This window comes from Crocodylus porosus, unplaced genomic scaffold (assembly GCF_001723895.1).
Source record: "Crocodylus porosus isolate Cpor-Errol unplaced genomic scaffold, CroPor_comp1, whole genome shotgun sequence".
Lineage (NCBI taxonomy): Eukaryota > Metazoa > Chordata > Crocodylia > Crocodylidae > Crocodylus > Crocodylus porosus.
Window position 1 is genome coordinate 10,267,083 of NW_017728922.1, and position 20,190 is coordinate 10,287,272.

At 44.2% G+C, this 20,190-nt stretch overlaps 1 protein-coding gene across 3 annotated transcripts in view; it reads right to left on the reverse strand.

The window, feature by feature from the left end:
* The window catches only part of TRPC4AP (transient receptor potential cation channel subfamily C member 4 associated protein), a 109,963-nt gene that overhangs the window by 14,132 nt on the left and 75,641 nt on the right, over positions 1-20,190 (reverse strand). For all 3 annotated transcript variants that reach the window (XM_019539697.1, XM_019539696.1, XM_019539698.1), the window contains 9 exons: positions 19,751-19,952; positions 13,723-13,911; positions 12,823-12,965; positions 10,807-10,938; positions 10,294-10,352; positions 8,107-8,208; positions 5,954-6,037; positions 5,489-5,579; positions 4,706-4,846 (listed from right to left, as the gene is read on the reverse strand). In XM_019539697.1, coding sequence (XP_019395242.1) covers positions 4,706-4,846; positions 5,489-5,579; positions 5,954-6,037; positions 8,107-8,208; positions 10,294-10,352; positions 10,807-10,938; positions 12,823-12,965; positions 13,723-13,911; positions 19,751-19,952 — 1,143 coding nt within the window. The remainder of the gene's footprint in view (positions 1-4,705; positions 4,847-5,488; positions 5,580-5,953; positions 6,038-8,106; positions 8,209-10,293; positions 10,353-10,806; positions 10,939-12,822; positions 12,966-13,722; positions 13,912-19,750; positions 19,953-20,190) is intronic.

The following is a 20,190-nucleotide window of genomic DNA, read 5'->3' on the forward strand; positions in this document are numbered from 1 at the left end:
AAAACAAACCACCCCTGCAAACAGAAAAACTGAAGATTTGTTTCAGCTCACAACAACAGAAGAATAGGGTAAGAGATAGGAGTGTTTTATTTCAACAAAAACAAAACAAAGCTCAGTGTTAAAATAAAAGGGAATACAACTTTGGTCAGGCTTGGGTTTTGGACTAAAAATCTTGCGTGCTTTGACTGGCTATCTGGCCAGTCACCTCCCCTGGACTTGTGCAAGTGATTCCACCTCCCTGATAACTCCCTGCAAGACTATAGAGTCATGCATTTAGTGTGGCCCTGGACAGAGAATGGGGCTAAACTAAGTACAGAGTTTCAGAAAGCCCAAGGTGGAATCAATTCAAACTTTGCAGGTTTTTCCAAGCGTAGACTAAACCGATAACAAACTGAACTGACATTCATTGTTCAGGTGGTCAACACAGGCAGAAGCTGCACTGGCCTAGGCTAGAAGCCTGGGGGAACCCATGCACAGCACCCCTCATGGCCACACTGCCTAAGGTTGCTAAACCCAGCCCAGGCCTAACTGACTTCTGGACACACAGCCCCATCTGTTGTCAGGCACAGGGATGGGAGATCCAGCAGACAATCTCTCCCCAGCGCCTGCCCTTGGTAGTGGTGGTGGGGGGAGGGGGATGACAGAGAAGGGATGTGTTGAAGGGGAACACACCATCTAGCCCTGGCTCCCTCAGCTGGGGTCTGGCTGGTGCCAGGAAAAACCCCTACCAAGGCACTTTTCAACCCCCAAAAGCTGGGCAAGTCTAGCTCAGGGAGCCAGGCCAGGGAGCCAGGCTCCTCCTCAGTGTATATGAGGGAGGTGGGAACATACCAGCCCAGCCCAGCATACTCTCAAGAACCAGGGTCTGCACAGTGCAGGGGGGAAAGCTTTTTGCTCCCCCATAGCCTGGTGCGTTCCCCCCTGCCCCACCCCCAGAAGTGGATGGCTGGGGATGGGACAAGACTGAGCTGAGCTGATCTGATCTCAGGCCCCTGGTGAGGTGCCCACCCCCCAAGCTGGACAGACCCCAGCTGGGGGGACTGGTGCGGGGCAGGGGGTGCTTTCCTCCCCCTCACCATGTCTCTCAGAGGCTGAGGGTTGGGGAAGGGATGGGGCTGAGCTGATCCCAGTCTGGATCACCTGGCTGCAGGAGGGGGAGAAAAGTCCCCACCACCATGGCTTTTTTTCCCCCTTGTCCTGTATAGACTGGGGCCAGAGGAGCCTGGGGGTCTGTTTCCCTGCTCCTCCTGTTCTGACAGGCTGACAGGAAGCAGGTTAGGGAGCAGAGGCTTTAGTGCCTCAGCTCAGTGACAGCTGGGGGCAGGGCCATCCCTGCTCTGCTGAAGCAGACAGCATAGCCCAGGGCTGCAAAGCATTCTGAGATGCTGGACAACAGTCAGTTAACATGAATCAGGAGAGGACAGAAGTTCCATAAACCAATTTAACCTAAATCAGTTAAGTCTGATACTACATCCGACCAGGTTCATCTTAAACTGGGTTCAGTCATTCTGAAAGTAGTTTACATGCCTGAACTTCTGTTCTGTTACAGTTTTAAACCAGTTTCAGATTACTTAAACCAGTTTATGTAAATTTTGTCCATAGCCTGGGAGGGATACCATAAATGAATCCCTTCCACATACTCAACCATAAAGAATTTGCCACGCTAGGGTAGTCACTGGGGAGCACATATAACATTTGAGATGCTACAGGAGGGGTGGGCAAAATACGGCCCACGAGCCAGATCTAGCCGTTGGAAGGGCTGTGTCCCAGCCCATTATGGGTCCCTCAGTCCTGCCTCGCCCAGGCATCACACCACAGTGGCACATCCTGCTTCCTCTTAGGCACGCAGCAAGGCTGGGGCAGCTCCGTGCTGGACTGCCTTTTTAGGTAGCCCAGGCAGTGCCAGCTGCTGGCCCCACCCCCGCAGTACTGGTGTCAACCCACACGCAGCTCCAACCCACTCTGCACCTCCTGCGAACACACCTGCTCATGCTGAACAGCTGCAGAAACAATAGTCCCAGTGGGGCAGAAGTGTACTTGGTATGGGGTAAAAGTGGCCCCTCCCCCTCAGCACTGCCCAACACTTCCTGCAGCAGCTGTGTGGAGCCCACACTGGGCTGCCCTGCATTGTTACTGGAGGGGCAGCACAGAGGAGCCGCATGGCAGCCCAGCATGGGCAGCACTGAGAGGGAGGGGCTGCTTTTCCCTCACTGGCCCCACTGCTGCTGCAGTTGTTCAGTGTGAGTGGTCAAGTCTGCACATGGGTCCCTGCCAATACCGCAGAGCTGAGGCCAGCAGCTGCCTAGAAAGGCAGTCCAGTGTGGAGCCACCTTAGCCCCGCTGTGAGCCCAGGAGGTGGCCCCGCTGTGAGCCCAGGAGGTGGCAGGATGCACCATGGGTGGGTGGAGTGGAGCAGGCATGGAGGCCAGGTCAGGGCTGTGTGCATGCCTGGCTGATCCAATTCTGCCAGGATCAGTCCAGAGAGGATACGGGGTGCACTGGTGCGCTGCTGGTAGCGGTGGGGAACACTGCACAGCGCACAGGCTCTAGGATGTTGTGGGATAGGGGCAGGTGCTGACCAGCTCAGGGGGGCACATGTGAGGGGCTCCCATGCACACCCCACCATACCCACAAACCCGCCCCCAGAAACCCCACAACTATACTCCCCCCCACCCACAATCACACACCCCACAAACACCACAACTCCCCACACCTCTCCCCAAACACACCCATGGGTCTCTGTGGGGAGCCCAGCTCACTACTGCCTGCACACACCCCACCGAACACACATAGCCACACATCTCCACAAACCCCATACCCACCCACACAGCCCCCAAAACACCCCCCCACAAGCCTCCTCTATCCACCTACATCCAAACATATCCCCAAGCCCCATATACACCAATGCACCCATTACCATCGTCCGGCAATACACAAGACTGAGACTTCATTTTGAACTACTGCGCAATCACTTCTATATATATGACACAAAAACATACAAACCGGGACAAAAAAAAATCTTTTAAAAATAAAATTAAAATATGTCATTATGAATGTTAGATTTTTAATATATAATTTGTTTGTTTTTTCCCAGTTCCAAGATGGCTAACCCCCTTCCCAAATAGAGTATTTCAGGCCAAGGGCAGGGAATTCCAGTGACAAAGGGCAGGGGCTAGGGAGCAGGACTTCTGGTACCAAGATGGCAACCAGGAGGCGGGGCACTTGTCAAGGACTATGGCTACACTTGTGGCCCTCAATAGCTCACTAAACTCGTGAAGCAGCCCTCCAGCCAAAATAATTGCCTGCCCCTGCACTACAGCATTAGAGAGCTTGCAATCTAAAAAGGAACACTCTTGTCAGAATTATATTTCCATTCCTATTCTGAGGCTTGTCAAATCCAGTGAACAGAGGAGGGAATTTATAGTACCATAAAAAATCGTGTCCTCTTGTTCAACTGTCATTCAGAAAAAGGCTCATCTCTGTTAAAAGTGCATATCACAGACAGCCATGATAAATGCATTTAATCACTGAGATCTGTCGACAAGCCACAGTACACACCTGCCAGGCCTCACCCACTGCCTACTCCCCCAGCTCCCCTGAGCACCCCGACGCCCACCCACAGCTGACCCAGCCAGCCCCAGCTCCCAGCTCTTTTTAAAAAAAATAAAGCCCCCACTCACTGGCTGCTCTCAGGCAGGCGGGGTGATCCCTGCTGCCCCCCCACTGCTTGCCCACCCCCCCTCCAGCCTGGCAGCAGCTGTTGAGTCCAGAGTTTTTTAAATTTGTTATTATTTTTTAAAGAGTTGGGAGCTGGGTGAGGCAGCCATGGGGCGGCGGGCAGGACACTGGGAGAGTGGGTGGGGATTGGTGAGCTTGTAGCAGAGCCCCCCATGCACCATGGGGCAATACCCCCCCCCCTTTTTTTTTTTTTTAAAGAGCTGGGAGAACAGGCAGGGGATGGGGGTTTGTGACAGAGCTCTCCATGCAGTAGAGGGCAGCGGGGATCGCCCTGCCTGGCAGGAACCAGTGAGTCAGGGCTTTTTTTTTTTTTTTTTTTTTTTTTTAAGAGCTGGAGAGCAAGCAGGGGATGGGGTTTGTCTGATTTGGAGATCTGGCAGATTTGGCAGCAACCGAATCTTCAAATCAGATTCGGAACAGTGATTCAAATCAGCAAATCAAATCACTGTCCCTCGAATCGCACGAATCCAAAGTGAATACTAGCTGCTTCGCACAGGCCTACTAATGCTCTTTTTGTCTTCCACCACAAAGAAGTTTATAGAGTATTTAACTACTTAAAAAGCTTTACCAGCTAACTGACACAATAACCAAAGTCATGGACCTGAAACAATGAAGTCAATAAACATGTTTTCTTCTACAGAACTACTATGAGTTTGGGGTCAGATCCTTTATGACCACGTAACAACCAGGCCTCCAGGAAGATTTTCAGAAAACACTACATTCAACAGCTCCCACTGAGAGCAACAGGAACTACAGGGCAGGGAACACTTTTAAAATTTCTCTCTCTCTCCTAACACACAGACACAAGGAACAGACTGACTGCAACTGTAGCACTTGTAAACAAAGGCACAACAGCTACACGTTACATTTTATCCATCTACTATACCTTAGTCAGACCCAGAGTATCAAATTAACCCCGCACTGTAACCAGTTATTTGGCCCACAGCACAAGTTTCTTCAGGTTTACCTTCTCATCTGTGTTGATGTATTTGTTGAACCTCTTGAATGCATCAATGTTGAATTTCATCAGTTCTCCCAGAAGGTCAAAGTAACTCTGAAGCACGTCCCGTGATTTGCATTCGCTGTCAACAATGCAATAGAGAATATGCTGGCAAAAGAAGAAAGCATGTTAGCTTCACATTTTAGCTCAAGCCACTAGTAAACAAAGTCTAATGCTTGTAATCTAGCTTCTGCTTCAAAAGTTTTTCCATGTTGCATTCTGACATGATAAAATTAGAGAAGCAGTTTGGAATTTTTCAATAGCAGTCTCCAGAGCATGAGAGATTTAAACCTAAGATCCAAACCACTCAGAAAATCAGTTTCAAGTCTAACCAAAATCTAGTTATTATGACCCTGCATAATATTTAGATTCCTATTATCAATAATTTAACAACATTTGAGAACTCCCATCGAGTTACTATGGATATGAAAGGTTAAATTTGTAAACAAGAAGTATAGTTATATTGGTAATGCATTACCGGTTAATGGTTAGCACAGGGTGCAGTCTGGCATGGAAGAGAAGTGGCGCAGTGCCTCAGGAACAGGAAGGCAGCAGGGCAGGTAGGAAAGAGCAGGGGAGGGGAAGGGGTGAGGAGGGAACAGCAGTCATAGCTAATCTGCTTCCTCTTTCCCAGCGTGCCAGTGGCTGCAGTGGGCTGGGAAAGCCCCTTGCCTGCTGCTGCTGCCCAAGACTTCATGTGTGCTGTGTTGTCTGGTGGGGCACTTGGGCTAAAGAAAATATGAAGGTCACCTCCAAAAGTCCTCTCTTTAGCAGAAACATCTGGTCCGCATAGGAAGTGGTGCCTCGTAAAAAACTCTCAACGGCCCTTGCCTGCCAAAACCTGAGACAGAGAAGAGAGAATTTCTCATTCCTAATTCAGTTTGATTGTAGCAACTGGTTTCACATCTCAGGGTAAATCCATTTTTCCCATTTGTTTAGTTTCAACATGAAGATGAAGTAATGAGGATCCATAGAAGAACCAAACTGAAAGTGTTGGTCAGAGCTTTTCATGGTCTCCGTTTCCTTCATATGATCAGTGAAACTGGTAAGAACAAAACAACTGCCCTCTACCCCTCCAAAAAAACCCCCAAACCAAACAAAAACCAAAACCACCAAAGCAATGATTAACTTGCAATGACAGGAAATCTTCATGTCTCACCAAAAAACCCTGTAAATTTGTAAAATTTCCACCCCATAAATGTAAGTGGAACCCACCTGAAAGAGGATTCAGCTGGTTCCTTCTTCATGACCTGTAGAAGCCTGGTTAACAAACCTCTTTTTCCATCACAGACTAGACTTCTAAAAGATACAGAAATAAGAAGAGTGGAAGAGTTGGCAAGAGCAGTGCGCTACAAAGTTAACTTCTGGAGATTACATTAAATTGTCACCAAGCTTTAATAAGCTAGTCCAGTATTACACAGTTATACATTAGTTACTTTCACACCATCACCAACTCATAGGTGTTGAAAGCTATGAAATCTGCATTCTATAATAACTACAAAAAAGTAGTTTTTAAGCTAATCCCAGAGAAACCATTTTTGTTTGAAATGCTAATAAATACAAAGCTCATGAAGTTTTGTGATCAGAAAGTGAAGGTGATACAATATAGAAAATGAGAATGGAATTTATTGTAGTTCTTGCCACACACTTGCAGAGGGGAGAGTCTGGTTCAGTGACAAATGCAGCGCATTTGTACAGAAATCTAGATTGAGGAATATGCCTAAACTAAAGAATGATGGACACAGAAAAAGCCCATACGACTAAAGCACCAGTAACATTACCCTGATGCCTATAGGAAATATCTCTATGTACAGGAAGTAAACATAGACAAGCTGACATAAAAATCCTATTATCCAGAAAGATTGTGTGTGGTCACTCTAAATATGGGGGCAGGAGCAGCAGGGTTGAAACACATTAATCCTAGGCCAGGAACAGAATTCTGCTGGCCTTGGGGCTAGAACATAAGCTGTCTTGCATGTGTAGGACAAAATGGATTCAAGTGGGGATTCCCTTTTCTTTCGCTCTAAAACAAGTAGCACACATATCTAACCCAGTACGTGCAGGTTACTACCTATATCCTGGTTAACAGAGTTGCTGATACAGCTTGTGGTCAACTGACCAATCCTTTCTAGAAAGTAGTGTGCTGGCTACAAATAGCTGCCTCCTTACTAATGCTCTGAAGAACCAGGAAGAGTTTGCTCTGGGTTTTAAACATAATGGAAAAGGCCATCTACGCTCTCAGCTCTCTTCTTTGCAGAACACATGTATACATGGGCGGCTTTTCCTCCCAAGCCAGTTCATTCCTTTCTGAAGAAGAGCCAGAAGGACACCATTACTTTGGAAAGGATACAATCATTGTAAGAGGTGGTTTCTCATTACTAAAGGTAGATAATTTTAAACATTTAAAAACTGGGAAAAAATCCCTCTTGGGCCATTCTTCTTTGAAGAAAGATAAGGGCATCTTTCCCCACACAGCAGCTCCCAGAGCTTACACATAAATGTTATAGGTAAGGTTTACTGACCACAATGGTTTTGACTTACAAGCTCTGTAGGTAAGGTAGATTCCTTTGAGTTGCACATCAACAGAATCATGGGTTTTTCTATGTAATTTCATTAAATCTGATACATGAATCAACTGGTGAGGTGTAAATCTATATTGACAACCCTCTTCTGTGGTTCATTAGCCAGAAAGATCCCACCTTATTTCACAGCTGCCATTTGTGATATTGGAAGTTATACTGGCATATCTACTGGTAATGAAACATATAATGTGGAAGTCATGGACGCAAAAATGGAACCCCATGATATCATTTTCAGGGTACAAGTGCACTTGGGGTGCTTACGGATATGGGAGGAAAAAAACAAAAAAAACCCCTTTGCTTTACAGTGCTTTACTTTCAGTTTGGTGCACCTCTATGCCAAGCACAGCACATGCTCAGAAGAGGAACTGCATCAGTTTGACCCGGCTTGCCCAGTGTCTGTATAGCTCATGTGCTTCAGCAGGGCTTTTTTGGCACTCTTATCTAATAGCTGATTGAATCAGCTATTAGATAAAAGTGCTAAAAAGTACCACTGAAGTGCATGAGGTATATACAGACACTGGGGAGCTCAGTCAAACCAATGCGGTTCCTCTTCCGGTAAAGTTTTGGGGGCAGGTTTTGTCCACATCTATCAGCACCCTTTAAGTTACTAACAATGAGGAATGTCATTCAATACCCATGTTCTTGGTATTGCAATACATTGCTCAAATTAAGGGAATGACATGTTGTACAAGATTTTAAACAGAACAGACAGCACAAGTTCTTACACTGAAGGTTTTATTAAATGCCAAAAATAGCAGGTTAAAACACCAAGGCCTTCCAGCCTACCTGTCTGTGTTAACAACTGCATCTGCTTCAGGGATGTTTGCTTTGAGAGAGATTGCACTTAGTTCATTAAGTTCTTGACTGTTTAAAAGAAGATACTTGTTCCTACAAAAAAAATTGAGAAAAGAAAATGAGGCTGAATAAATATGTCCATCTGTTTCCTTTCTGATCTTTATATACTGCATCACTAATATAAAATAGACAGAAACCAGCAATCCCAAACCAAAGACTGCTTAACCATGCAATCTGTGAAGGTGGAAAGATGGAGACAGACATTAACTTATACAGCTTGCCCCATGTACCAGAGCATGTGATCCTTCACAGGGCTACAAATCTGCCAAATTGTAAATCTCCCCTAAGATTTGGTTCCAGATGCTAATATTTCCTCTTAAAGCAGCTGCATGCTGTTGTTCTCAGTAGCAATGATGTCTTTTTCAGTTACATAAACACATGCAAAGAGAGGTAAGGGAATAAAGATACAAGATAACACCAGGCTTCCCTTTGAGCTCTTATGAACCAGAGCTGCCCATGGAAATTTCATGCCTCTGAACAAGTTAATCTCTGAGGGCGCGTCCAGATGAGCATGGCTGTGCAGTATGTGGTGAGCAAATGCATCTGCAATATCACATACTGCAATCAAGTGTTTTCCATGCTGCAAGGGCATACTGCCCGTGTGTGCTGCTCCAGTTCCCCCCCTCTCCTCTCCCCCCACAGGTTTTTTTGACCCCTGGGGTAAAAAAAGAAACACAGGGAAAATAACAAAACAAATGGAGCAGCATACATACAGGAAACGTGCAACACTGAAAAGCAGAGTCAGGATGCCCAAAGCCATGCCACTGCTGCCAGCCAGGCTCCGCCTGGAGCACTGTCGCCATTTTAGCCTCGCGAGGCCCCCAGCACGCCACGTAAAGCTCCTGGGGTCAGCACAGTGCTGGCCCCAACCTCTCTTATTGCCCCTGGGGTAACTTGCCATGCGCCAAAGCACGTGTGGCACAGGTGTTCCCCAGGGACAAGTAGCTGCGGTGCAAGGTGTGCTGCTGCTATTTGTCCCTGGGGAGCCAAATGTCTGCACTCGTCTGGACATGGCCTACAGTGCTATCGTGCCTTACTTTCAGCCACCTGGTACTTCTGTTGCTGAATATCAGCTGAAACTGTTCCATGAAACTTCCATTTCCTTGTAAGCCAACATGGTTCTGCATGGTTCAGAATTTCTGGCACTATGCATAAAGGAATGACCTGAATCCTTAGACAGTAACCCTGAATTTGATTTGTTTATAAATTCTACAGAGTGCTTTCTGCCATCAACAGGAGAGTTCAGTCTCTTATTCTTAACATGCATTAATTAAGAAACAGATTATTTTCTTTTGCTTTTATTTAATTTTAATAATCCATTCTTTTTTCTTTTTACAGGATTCGATGACTTCCACCCAATTTCAATGTATTCTATGTGCCCATTTTTAATGGTCCAAAGCTGTTCAGTTCTTAGGTTAAAACTATTTGTTTTAACCATGTCCAAGAGCCTTACAACAGCCATTTTAACATAGAAAGTATCTAAGAAACATTTTCTTAGTCAAGAAACAACAACTGGCTGATCCTACTGCAGCTGCCGAAGTGGATTTCTTTTGACACACAAAAGTATTCAGTATTTTGTGAGAAAAAAACTTCAGAATTGCTAAATTCACAGATTTATAAGGGCTGAAAAATTATTATGATCATCTGGTTTGACTTGTATAATGGAAGGGAAATGTGGTATCAGAAAATATACTATGAAGGAACTTGAACAGCTACCAATTTAAGCAAAAGGAATGAAATTCAGGCTGATTAAACAGAATTTGCCCAAGGCTGTTCTGCCAGGACTAAAACTCTTGGCTCATGAACAGTTCTATGAGCAGTTCTATGGGATCCTTGCTTTCCTTTCCAACTAAAAAATCTCCCCAGCAACACAGTCCCTGTTTAAGCACATTCTGAGGGAACATCTACCTTGACTGAATCATGGTAGTGCTATCCTACTGTTTTTTATTTATCAAGTCACTTTATACCAATAGTAGTGAAGAACTTAAATACAAGCCAGGCAGTGATGACACTCAGCTTCTCTTGATCATAAGTCAGTGGCTCAATAATAACTGTATTTAAAAAGGAACAAGTAACACCTTAAGTGCAACTCCCCATTAGCTCCCATTCTATACTTACTCATGATGATCACTAAAACTCTGAAGAAGCCTCAAAAACTGTATCTTTAAAGTAATGTCCTGAAAAAAGAAAATGAAATAGGCAACCAAGTCAAAACTGGAATTGGAAATCTTTCACAACAGAAAAAACATACCCAACATTTAGGTAGCAATTGATCAACAAACAGGGAACAACAAAAAAAACTATGAGTCCTCAAAAATGAGCTATAAATGGAAAAGACCATGAAGGTTCTATTCAAAACAAGGTTTTTTCCCCCACTCACTACGTGGAGGACACCCCAAGTTGCACAGCCCTGGCGGAGTGAAGGGGAGCTGCTATAGCTCTAGGACTGGGACTAGAGGTGTCACTGCTGCTGCCGGGAGAAGGCCAAAGCCACAGATGCACAGGGTAAGCAGTGATATATTGTATCAAACATCCAGTTTTATTATGGTCTAATGTAGCTTTAAGATGCAGGCTGTACCACAAGTGTAACACCTGAAATTACCTTCCAAAATGTGAAGTTAGGATACTCACTGGGCTACAATCACAATTTTGATTATGTCCATGAAGAACAAGAGCTGATGCAGAATGCTTCCTCCAGATCAGTTTGTCAAACAGGTTATTAAGACCAGGAATCAATTTGAATTCTGCAATCATTTTGTGAACCTGGAAAAAGAACATCTTAAACTTATATAATCTCTGGTGTCTCCAAACATGGAAAAAATACAGTTCAAAAGACAGATGAGCATAACTACATCTCTAATAAAGTCACTGAAAGGATTTACTGAACAATTTGGATTTATTTAAGTGTTTACACAAAAAGTGGTGTATCCTCAGAAGAAAGAGTACTACCCTGGTAGCACTGAAGAAAAACTGAGAGTTCAGTTTCTACAGAGAGCCTTTAACCATGTTTGAACTTATCAGGTACCCCTCCAGGAAGAAGAGATTTGGTATACTCAAAACAAAAGTAGTATTCAATTATATACAGTTTGAAATACATACCAGTAGCATACTAGGGCCAGGCCCTAATATGCATCTGGTCTTGATGCTAGTCGTATCAATGATACTAGGCAGCTCCTTACAGACAGCAATGGAAAATGCCAAAAGACTTCCCTTTTGTGACTTTGCTAGTGGATACTTTGTGCTGTGAATGACGTTGAACAGAAAATTTTACTGAAAGGTACAAACATCACATGCTTAGAAGCAGATGATCATCATGGATAGTTTTACACGTCCTCAGGGGAGCTTTAAATAGAGCAACTCCAAGAGCCTCTCTAAGTGCCACAGTGTCATATTAGTGTCTCCAAAATGTTGGTACCAATTTAAGCAAATGCTTGTCCAAACTTTAATTCAAGTGCCCCCACCACCATTTTGAAGTGCAGGGATGCTAGTACATGAGATGTGGGGGCTGGCTTGAGCGCAGTAATTATTATGCTCCAGCAGACTTAATTAGTCTAGTCTGCCCCCCAGCATGTCTATAGGAACCCCATGTTTTCGTAGAGTGACCTTTTAAAAAAAGAAAATTCAGAGCAACATCTCAGGGCATGGAGACAAATATACTTACTGGTTTGTAGACCAGTGTAAATTACACTGGAGTCAGGAAGGGTGAGAGACATGCAGCTACTGCAGAATAACTGATGCAGTAAGAGGCCATCACTGCACCATACAACTGGGTGACAAAAGAGTAGGCGATAACTTATTTGCCTGTATCAGCTGCTGCTAAGGGATGAAGTGGGTATTTTTCCCACTAATACATACAGGGTTAGCTCAGTTTAGGGGCTTACATCTTTTTTTTTTTTTTTTAAACAGACAGTTTAATTCTAATGTCATCAGTATAAACATCACAATTTCAGCTGAATGCTTCCTTTTTTTGGATAAAAAGCTTCAACAAGATTTATTAAAACAGACTCCTGTAGTTCAGACATTTTTCTATCAAAAGAGACATGGATGGAATGAAAATTGAAGGCAAAAAATGCTAAGAAAGCTGCATCCCTGCAAGGGAAAGACCCAAAAATAAAAAGCCTTTGACTGTATATAATAGAGGACAGGGAGGGACTTAAAGCAAAGCATGGATTTAAGGTGGTTTAAGTCCTGGTCCTATTGATATCTATTCTTATCTCTATGTTAGATGAATATCCTGTCTAGACATCCTTGGATTACTAACTCCCTGTTCTAGGGAATATACTTAGTTTGAAAATGCCTTGCACACTCTGGATGCTACTACAGAGAATTATTCTATTTGTATGTATAGTTCTTTCTTTATAGGTTTATGCAGTACAGGTTGTCAGTGTTCACGGGACTATATGCCTGTAGAACCTTCTCTAAAAACATGTTTACAAACCTCATCCTAAAGGATCATAAAGCCAAAAAACTTTAGGCTGTGAAGTAATGAGGAGCTTTTACCAGATGATTCCATGAAGCTGCATCAAACAATAGCAAGAAACATGGAATGCACAATGAGGAGTGGTGGTAGCCTAGCTATGAGGACACTTGGATTTAAAGATATATGAGCTATCTTGTGCACACCTGAATGTGCAGACAGATGCTTACCTGATTCCTCTGCCTCCCCATCAGCAATACACAGAGAACATACAACACCTCCAGCTTGTACATTATCTCATGCATGATCTTCATGGATTGTGGCAGCTGGGTTCTTGTTGATGTGTTGGCCAAACCACTTTCATCTGAAGATTCTAAATGAGATGGCAAAGATATATTCAAGACAAGTTCAACAAGTATAAATGTTTTTGTTACTATTTTCTACAGCACAGCAATTCCAGGTTAGATGGAAGACGTTTCAATTCAAAGTATGCATCACTGGGGACTTAGATTAGCACAGTGATGGGCTCCATCATAAGCATTCTTTTCCCTGGAAAAACAAAACAAAAAAAGGGTGTGTGTGTACGTACACACACACACACACGCCCCCGTCCCTACGTGGGGGCAATTCGGGGCGGCTGCCCCAGGCTCTGCACTTTGGGGGGCCCCATGGAGCTGGGTGGAGCAACACAATTCTGTGTTGCTGCCAGCTTCACGTCCGGCTTCTCACCACCTGCCCACCCAGCCATAAAATCCACTGCCAGTTTCCTTGTGTCTGGGGGTAGGGCCCTGCACAGGCTGATTTGCCCTGGGCCCCATACCTTGCTCAGGTCATCTCTGCATACACACACACACGGGACAATAATGCACATAGTACAATATATACATATTGTTAAATAGTTCACTTTGGCAAAAAGCCAATGGAATTTCATAGATGAGGCAAATAGGATTAGGTATGTGAAAGGACACTGTGTCAAATCCCAACAACTGCTTTACCCATGCTCACATGGCAGTAATCTAAGTATCAGACCTAAACATATCATGTTCAATTTCTTTTTGAGGGGTGGTAAAAGTAAAATGAAAAGGAAAGGGGAGAGTATGCAACAAGTCGGTTAAATTCAAATCAGGTACCTGTACTGCTCTGCTCTGCCTCCTCACTGGCTACTCGCATTAACGCATCAAGTACAAGTGCATTGTCCAGCCAGGTGTACCATTCCTCTAACTCCTGAAGAAAACTGGAAGTGCCCGTTGTTTCCGAAACTTTCCTTGTTGCCAATTTACATAGTCGCTCAATGAAGCCTGGAATATTCAGAAGTGTAGCTACAAAAGAGAAAACAACACAGAACTGTTTAAGCAAACCAAGAGGACAGTCAAAAAGCACTTCTGTCAGAGAACTAATTCACTTTGAAGAAACAAAAAACCTTGATATCAAATACGGAGCAATACACAGAACTAAACCGAATATAAAATGAACAAGGTTCACAGGTGTAGCAGCACAGTAGGGGGCACTACTATGCAGAGCCACCTGCCTCACTATGCCAGGCCCACAAACAAACTTTGGGGGTTTCCCTTGGGGAGTGGGGAGCCTACAGATGGCTGTCCCACTTCCTGGAGAACATCCACAAGCCTGGGGTAATGCTGCCACCACCCGGGCACTGGTCTCTGGTTGGGATCTGTGCAGCCCAGGGCTCACAGACCCTGCAAACCTTGCGGATGCTTTGCCCTTAGCATCAGGTAGCTGAGGGAAAATAAAAAGACAAACTTCACTGGCCAAGTTGGGAGTGAAAGGCTTCCCCTCTCTCTACCCATAGTAGCTCAACAAGGCATGCTGTAACCCAGTACCTTTATTAATTGGGGCGGCAAGGAGGGGGGTAGAACAAGAAAGTGAGAATACACTTTGAGCAAACATAAGCATGTGAGTCTTATACAGTCTTGGACTCAGTGATCCTTTTAAGATGTGACTGACCTACACATAATTCCTAACTCTTGGCTAGTTTCCATGGTTTTTTTGTTTTGTTTTTTTACTTACAGTGAATCTTCAGGCAGGAGCCTGGAGCATTTGCTTGCTGCATTCAAAATGCCTGCTGGAGGAAGAGGGTGCTCCGCAACCTAGGAATTTATCTGGCCAGGTCACCTGATTGACCAGCCTGTACCAAGAAGAAAACCAGGAGATAAAGGGACCACCTGGTTTGGCCCCAGGGAGGGGCAAAGAGACAGGGATTTCTTCACAACAAGCAGTGCTCTTAATAGGTGCTGTATACCAAGAGGTGAAAATAACATTGTGCCAAGGTATGGTGGCAAGAGAAGTTAGATAAGGATGCTGCCATCAGTCAGTATAAGTTTCTTCGTATCAAGTACGAACAGCACGTAAGCTTTACGCCGAAGGCAGTTTTCACAAAAATATATCTTACTGGGACTTCATTGATAGACACAAAGCTATTTGTTATAATCTCATGACTAGATCTTCATCCTTCGGCACACATGAAAGTCAAGGTTTCTAATCCCAGAAGAAGTGTTTTAAAAGACTGAGATAGTAAACAATTAATAACAGGGTGAGTGAACAGGCACGGCAGACCTGGAAATTTGCAAGCAGTTTGCTGTGAGCAAGAGGAGGAAGAGCAGCCAGGCACAACATCCTGCTCCTGGAAGGTAAGTGAGCCAGGGCTGTCTGTCTTGGTGAGTGTTTGTTTGGTGGGCTGTGTGTTTGGGCATGTTTACAAGCCATTCACAAGTCAATTCATAGGTCAGTTTACCACCTCCCTTTTTCAAGGGGAGCCTTTTAAGGTAAGTTTTTTCTTTAATTAAGAGCAGCTAATCTACACAACCAGTGTATAGCTAAAATTTAGCAGTTAGATCAATACTTAAGTCCTTTATTAAACTACAGATTACAGCCAGTGGGGAGTTAGCTAGGGAGTTTGCCGAGAAACTTTCACCTTCCTTTACTGTAAGCTTGGTGAAAGGAAGCAGGTTAGCAAGGAAAATGGAAACTTTTAGGACCAAAGAGCAGGCCAGCTTACAGGAGAGCTTGCTAGGGAAGTTCTGCTTGGAAAGAGGGACAGGAAGAGATCCAGAGAGATGGTCTGAGGATGTTGCAATACCATAGCCACTGTCATTGCCATATCTTTTTCTGCTTCCACCTGTAAGATGTCTCCAGGCAGGACTACAAACCATTGAGGCTTCTACCCAGGTCCTTGTTTGGCACTGCTGGGACTGTGATTTGCAAGCTCCTTCCAGTAACAGCTAGATTTGGGAGTGCTTGCAATATGAGCAGTGCCTCCTGGAGACTTCAGAAAGCAGGTAGGAAGAGGTGCTGAGGCTCCAAAGCATACGCAGCCATGAGGAGGTTCATTTATTCAATGCTAGAGAAGACCTCTAGGACTGTGGAAGAAGGACTGCCACAGATGCCACTAGAGAAGGAAGAGAACAGACACCCAGGAAGGTGGAAGCTTGAAGCTTGTGACCTCTGGCAGGGGGAGGAGGGAGGAGGCGGGAAAGAGGTTCAGCAGAAGCTGACTTGTACTTTAAATAAACCTTACTGAGGGGGCAGGAATGAACCAACCCAATACTCAGGAAAACTACCAAATAGGACAGAAGACCAGCTTGGATTAGCAGGGAATTCTTAAGTGAGATAAAACTCAAAAAAGATGATACAGAAAAGGCTGAAGTATTCAGTGCCTTTTTTCACCTCAGTCTTCAGAAGCAAAGTCAGTCACCAGACTTCTGCACCTGGCAGCACAGTTTGGGGAGGAGGTGTACAGTCAACAGTGGTGAAAAAATAAGTTACAGACTATTTAGAAAAGCCAGGAGTGTAAAAGTCCACAGTGTCAGACAGGATGCACCCAAGGATGTTGAGGGAGTTGGCTGATGTGATTGCAGAGCTGACCATTATCTTTGACAGCTTGTGGTGACTGGGAGAGGTCCTGGATGACTGGAAAAGAGCAATATAGTGCCCATCTTTAAAAAAGGGAAAAAGGAAGAGGGCAGGGAAAAGAGCAAGTTATACCTGACCAACCTGATTGCCTTCTATGACGAGATGACTGGCTCTGTGGATGCAGGGACAGCAGTGGATGTGATGTACCATGGCCTTAGCACAGTTTTTGATACAGTCTCCCACAACATTCTGGCAAGCAAGCTAAGGTACCGTTTGGATGAATAGACTGTAATCTATTACAGTAGTAATCAATGGCTCAATGTCTAGGTGGTAGCCAGTCAGTGCCCAAGCAGTTGATCCTGGGGTCAGTTTTGTATAATATCTTTATCAATGATCTGGAAGATGGGATCAAGTGCACCCTCAGCAAATCTGCAAAATACACCTAGCTGGGAAGAGTAGTAGATATGCTGGAAGACAGGGCTAGGATTCAGCGATCTAGACAAATTTGAGGATTGGGCCAAAGGAAATCTCAAGAGGTTCAATAAGGACAAGTGCAAAGTCCTGAACTTGGGACACGGCAAATCCCATGTAACGGTACAGTCTGGGGATTGACTAGTAAAATAGGTACTTTGCCGAAAAGGACCTGGGGATTACAGTTGACAATAAGCTTATGAGTCAACAGTGTGACCTCGTTTTCCAGAAGGCTAACGACATACTGGGCTGCATTTATATAAGCACTGCCAGCAGATGGAAGAAAGTGATTATTCCCCTCTATTCAGCACTGGTGAGGTCACATCTGGAGTACTGTGCCCAGTTTTAGCTTCCCTCAAGAAAAGATGTGGACAATTGGAGAAAGTCCAGCAGAGGACAATAAAAGTGGTTAATGGGCTGGGGAACATGACTTCTTAGGAGAGGCTGTGGGAAATGAGCTGGGAAATGGTCTTATTTAGTCTGGAGAAAAGAAGACTGAGAGGAATTGATAGCAGCCTTCAGCTCCAAGGGTGGTTCCAAAGAGGATGGAACTAGACTGTTCTCAGTGGCATATAATCAAACAAGAAGCAATGGTCTTAAGCTGCAGCAAGTGAAGTTTAGGTTAGATGAGGAAAAGAACTCTCTCACGAGGAGGGTTAGTAAAGCACTGGAATAGAGAGGTTATGGAATCTCCATCCTTGGAGGTTTTCAAAACCCAACTAGACAAAGCCTTGACTGGGATGATGTAGCTGAGGATGGTCCTGATTTGAGCAACGAATTGGACTAGATGTCTTCCTGAAGTCCTTTCCAACCCTAATTTTCTATTATTCTCTGAACAGAATGCAGATGCTGAACTTTAAGAATAAGCTGTATTTAAGTAAGTATTTCTAAAGAGTAGTTGATGTACATGCTGATCCTGGAAAGCATGCCAATGTTCAAATCAGCAAGCATGTACTTACTCACCTACTTGGCTACTCACATGTTTCAAATCAAGCACTGCAGGATGAGAGCCACATTCAGTTTGCCTCCTTGGATATCAAAGGGCTTTTAATACTGCAAAACCTGAGGTCAGCTCATCTTACCTTCAATTATATTTTAATTGAAGACATTGTTTTATGAAGTTGCTCAGTACGTTAGCAGAAGCGATAGTGGATTCATCATTGTTTGGCATCTTTAAGGTAAGATTAGATAAATTTATTAAAAACAGAAATATTTTTTTTTAACTAACCTTCTAGAAATTGTACAAGTGGAGAGTAGAGAGAATGGTTAGTCTAGATGGTCACTGAAGTTTGTTTTGGCTTTGGAGTTTATTTCTATGTAAAATCCATTGGAAATGGAGAGAAAAGGAAGTTTTGCATTGCCTTCAACACGCTTGTGTCATCTATGGCACAACTTTTTGGCTCACTGGAATTAAGGAAGATTCCTCCTTCTTTACAGGGGTATCCTCTTTGGTTCTCTGAACGTGGCACACAATAATTTAGTTTCCTGAAAGTTGAAATATTTTGGCTTAACCAAGGTTATCTGACTCAACAGAAATAGTGAAATTTAACAGATTAAAAATCCTGGAGGTCAGACAAGGCGATCTAGTGGCTCCTTTTGGAATTTAGTTCCAAGTCACTTACACCATTCTACATCTCCTATGTAGAAAATAAGTGAACAGTCTATAGCTATGTACTGAGACATCCTGAGTCACTGATTTTAGAACACCTACTTAATCAATTTCAAGAGAGCATGAGTCTATGAAGATTACATCCAGCACACTAAAATTATTCTGTCTGTAACAGGGGCTCAGGCGCGAGCCCTATTACTGTATGGGTTTCAGGCGAGGATGAACCAAGATTGCACCCTGCCAGGTGAAGGGAGTTTCACATCAAGGGAGGGGTGGAATGATTAGCCTGCTACGGCTGGCATAAATCCGGCCATGGGGCAAACACCTTTTGCCTTTGGGCACTGGAGGATGAAGGAAAGACCATTAGGACCGTGGACAAAAGAAGAAGAGAAACCTTACCTGTGACCCCCAAGGAAAGCTGGGAGCTTGGGACTCTGGACGATAAAAGGTCACCACCATGAGTCTAAATACTCCCCTGAGAACCCCAACCAGTCGGGTGAGTGCGGGGAAAGACTGCAGGGTACCGGGACAAAGCTCTTCTGGGAACCCCAAGAGCTAAAGAGAGAGGCTTCAGAACGGGGCTCAGATGGCAAGAGCTAGACAGAGTAACCAACTTGTGAAGACTGCTAAGATGTCAGACCTATGATTCAAACAAGCAAGGGAGCAGCAAGGGCAGCTCCCAGCATGAGCTGCAAGAGATGTGGAGGGTGTATTCTGCTTGTAAGACTTTTTAAACCACAGAGAAGCTGGTAATTACAAAGTATCCCTCAGGTATTGGAGCCTAGAGTCCTTATCTGCAGCTCAGAATGCCCTTGCTAATGAGGTAATTAGTGAGGACATTGTCACAATACAGATTCCTGCTGTGTAAATAAAGGCTACTGTGTGACAGTTTATTATCCACATGGCTGTAGTGATTCCTTGCTCAGATACCATCACTGAATCCCTCTTTTCCCTTTTCATTTAAGTCGTGGCAGGCGAGTTTAAAGGGAGACTGAGCTGGGAGTGACCCCCCCTCTCACACTGTCAACAAATAATAAGACAGTTTTCTTGAGAACCAAACCATAGAACATAGAACAGAAAGAGACTTATCAAATACAGGCCACCTACAACATCACCTAAAAACAATTCTACACACAATACGTATGTCTTGCAAACAAGTCCATACTGTCATAATTAGAGGCAGCAAGCCAGAAGCTGTGACCCTTTACCTTGATTAATTTCAGCTCGAGAAGGACCCAAATGTTTTTTCTGCTGGGCATTTTTGGCAAGAAGTGTGTGCTTGTCATCACTCCCCGTATCAAGCTCAGAAATGGTGACAGCGAGGATTCTGCAGAAGTTTGCAAGTTGCTGTTGATCAAAACTGGATACTAGACTTGCAAGATTGGGTATATCATCTAACTGTATCATTTCCTAGATGAGACAAATGGTTGATTGATGATCTGATATAATACACCCCAAATCTCTTTTTAAATAGGAGCATTCAAAAAGGAACATAAAAAAGAAAAAGCCAAGGGAAGTGGGTTGAGGTGGGTTGTATTTTCCTGACAGGAACTTTTTTTCAGTTTAATTTTATGGATGATAGATCGGTTTCTTATGGTTGATAGATCTAGTAATCGCTATTGAATGGAACAGTTGCAGATGTTTATTT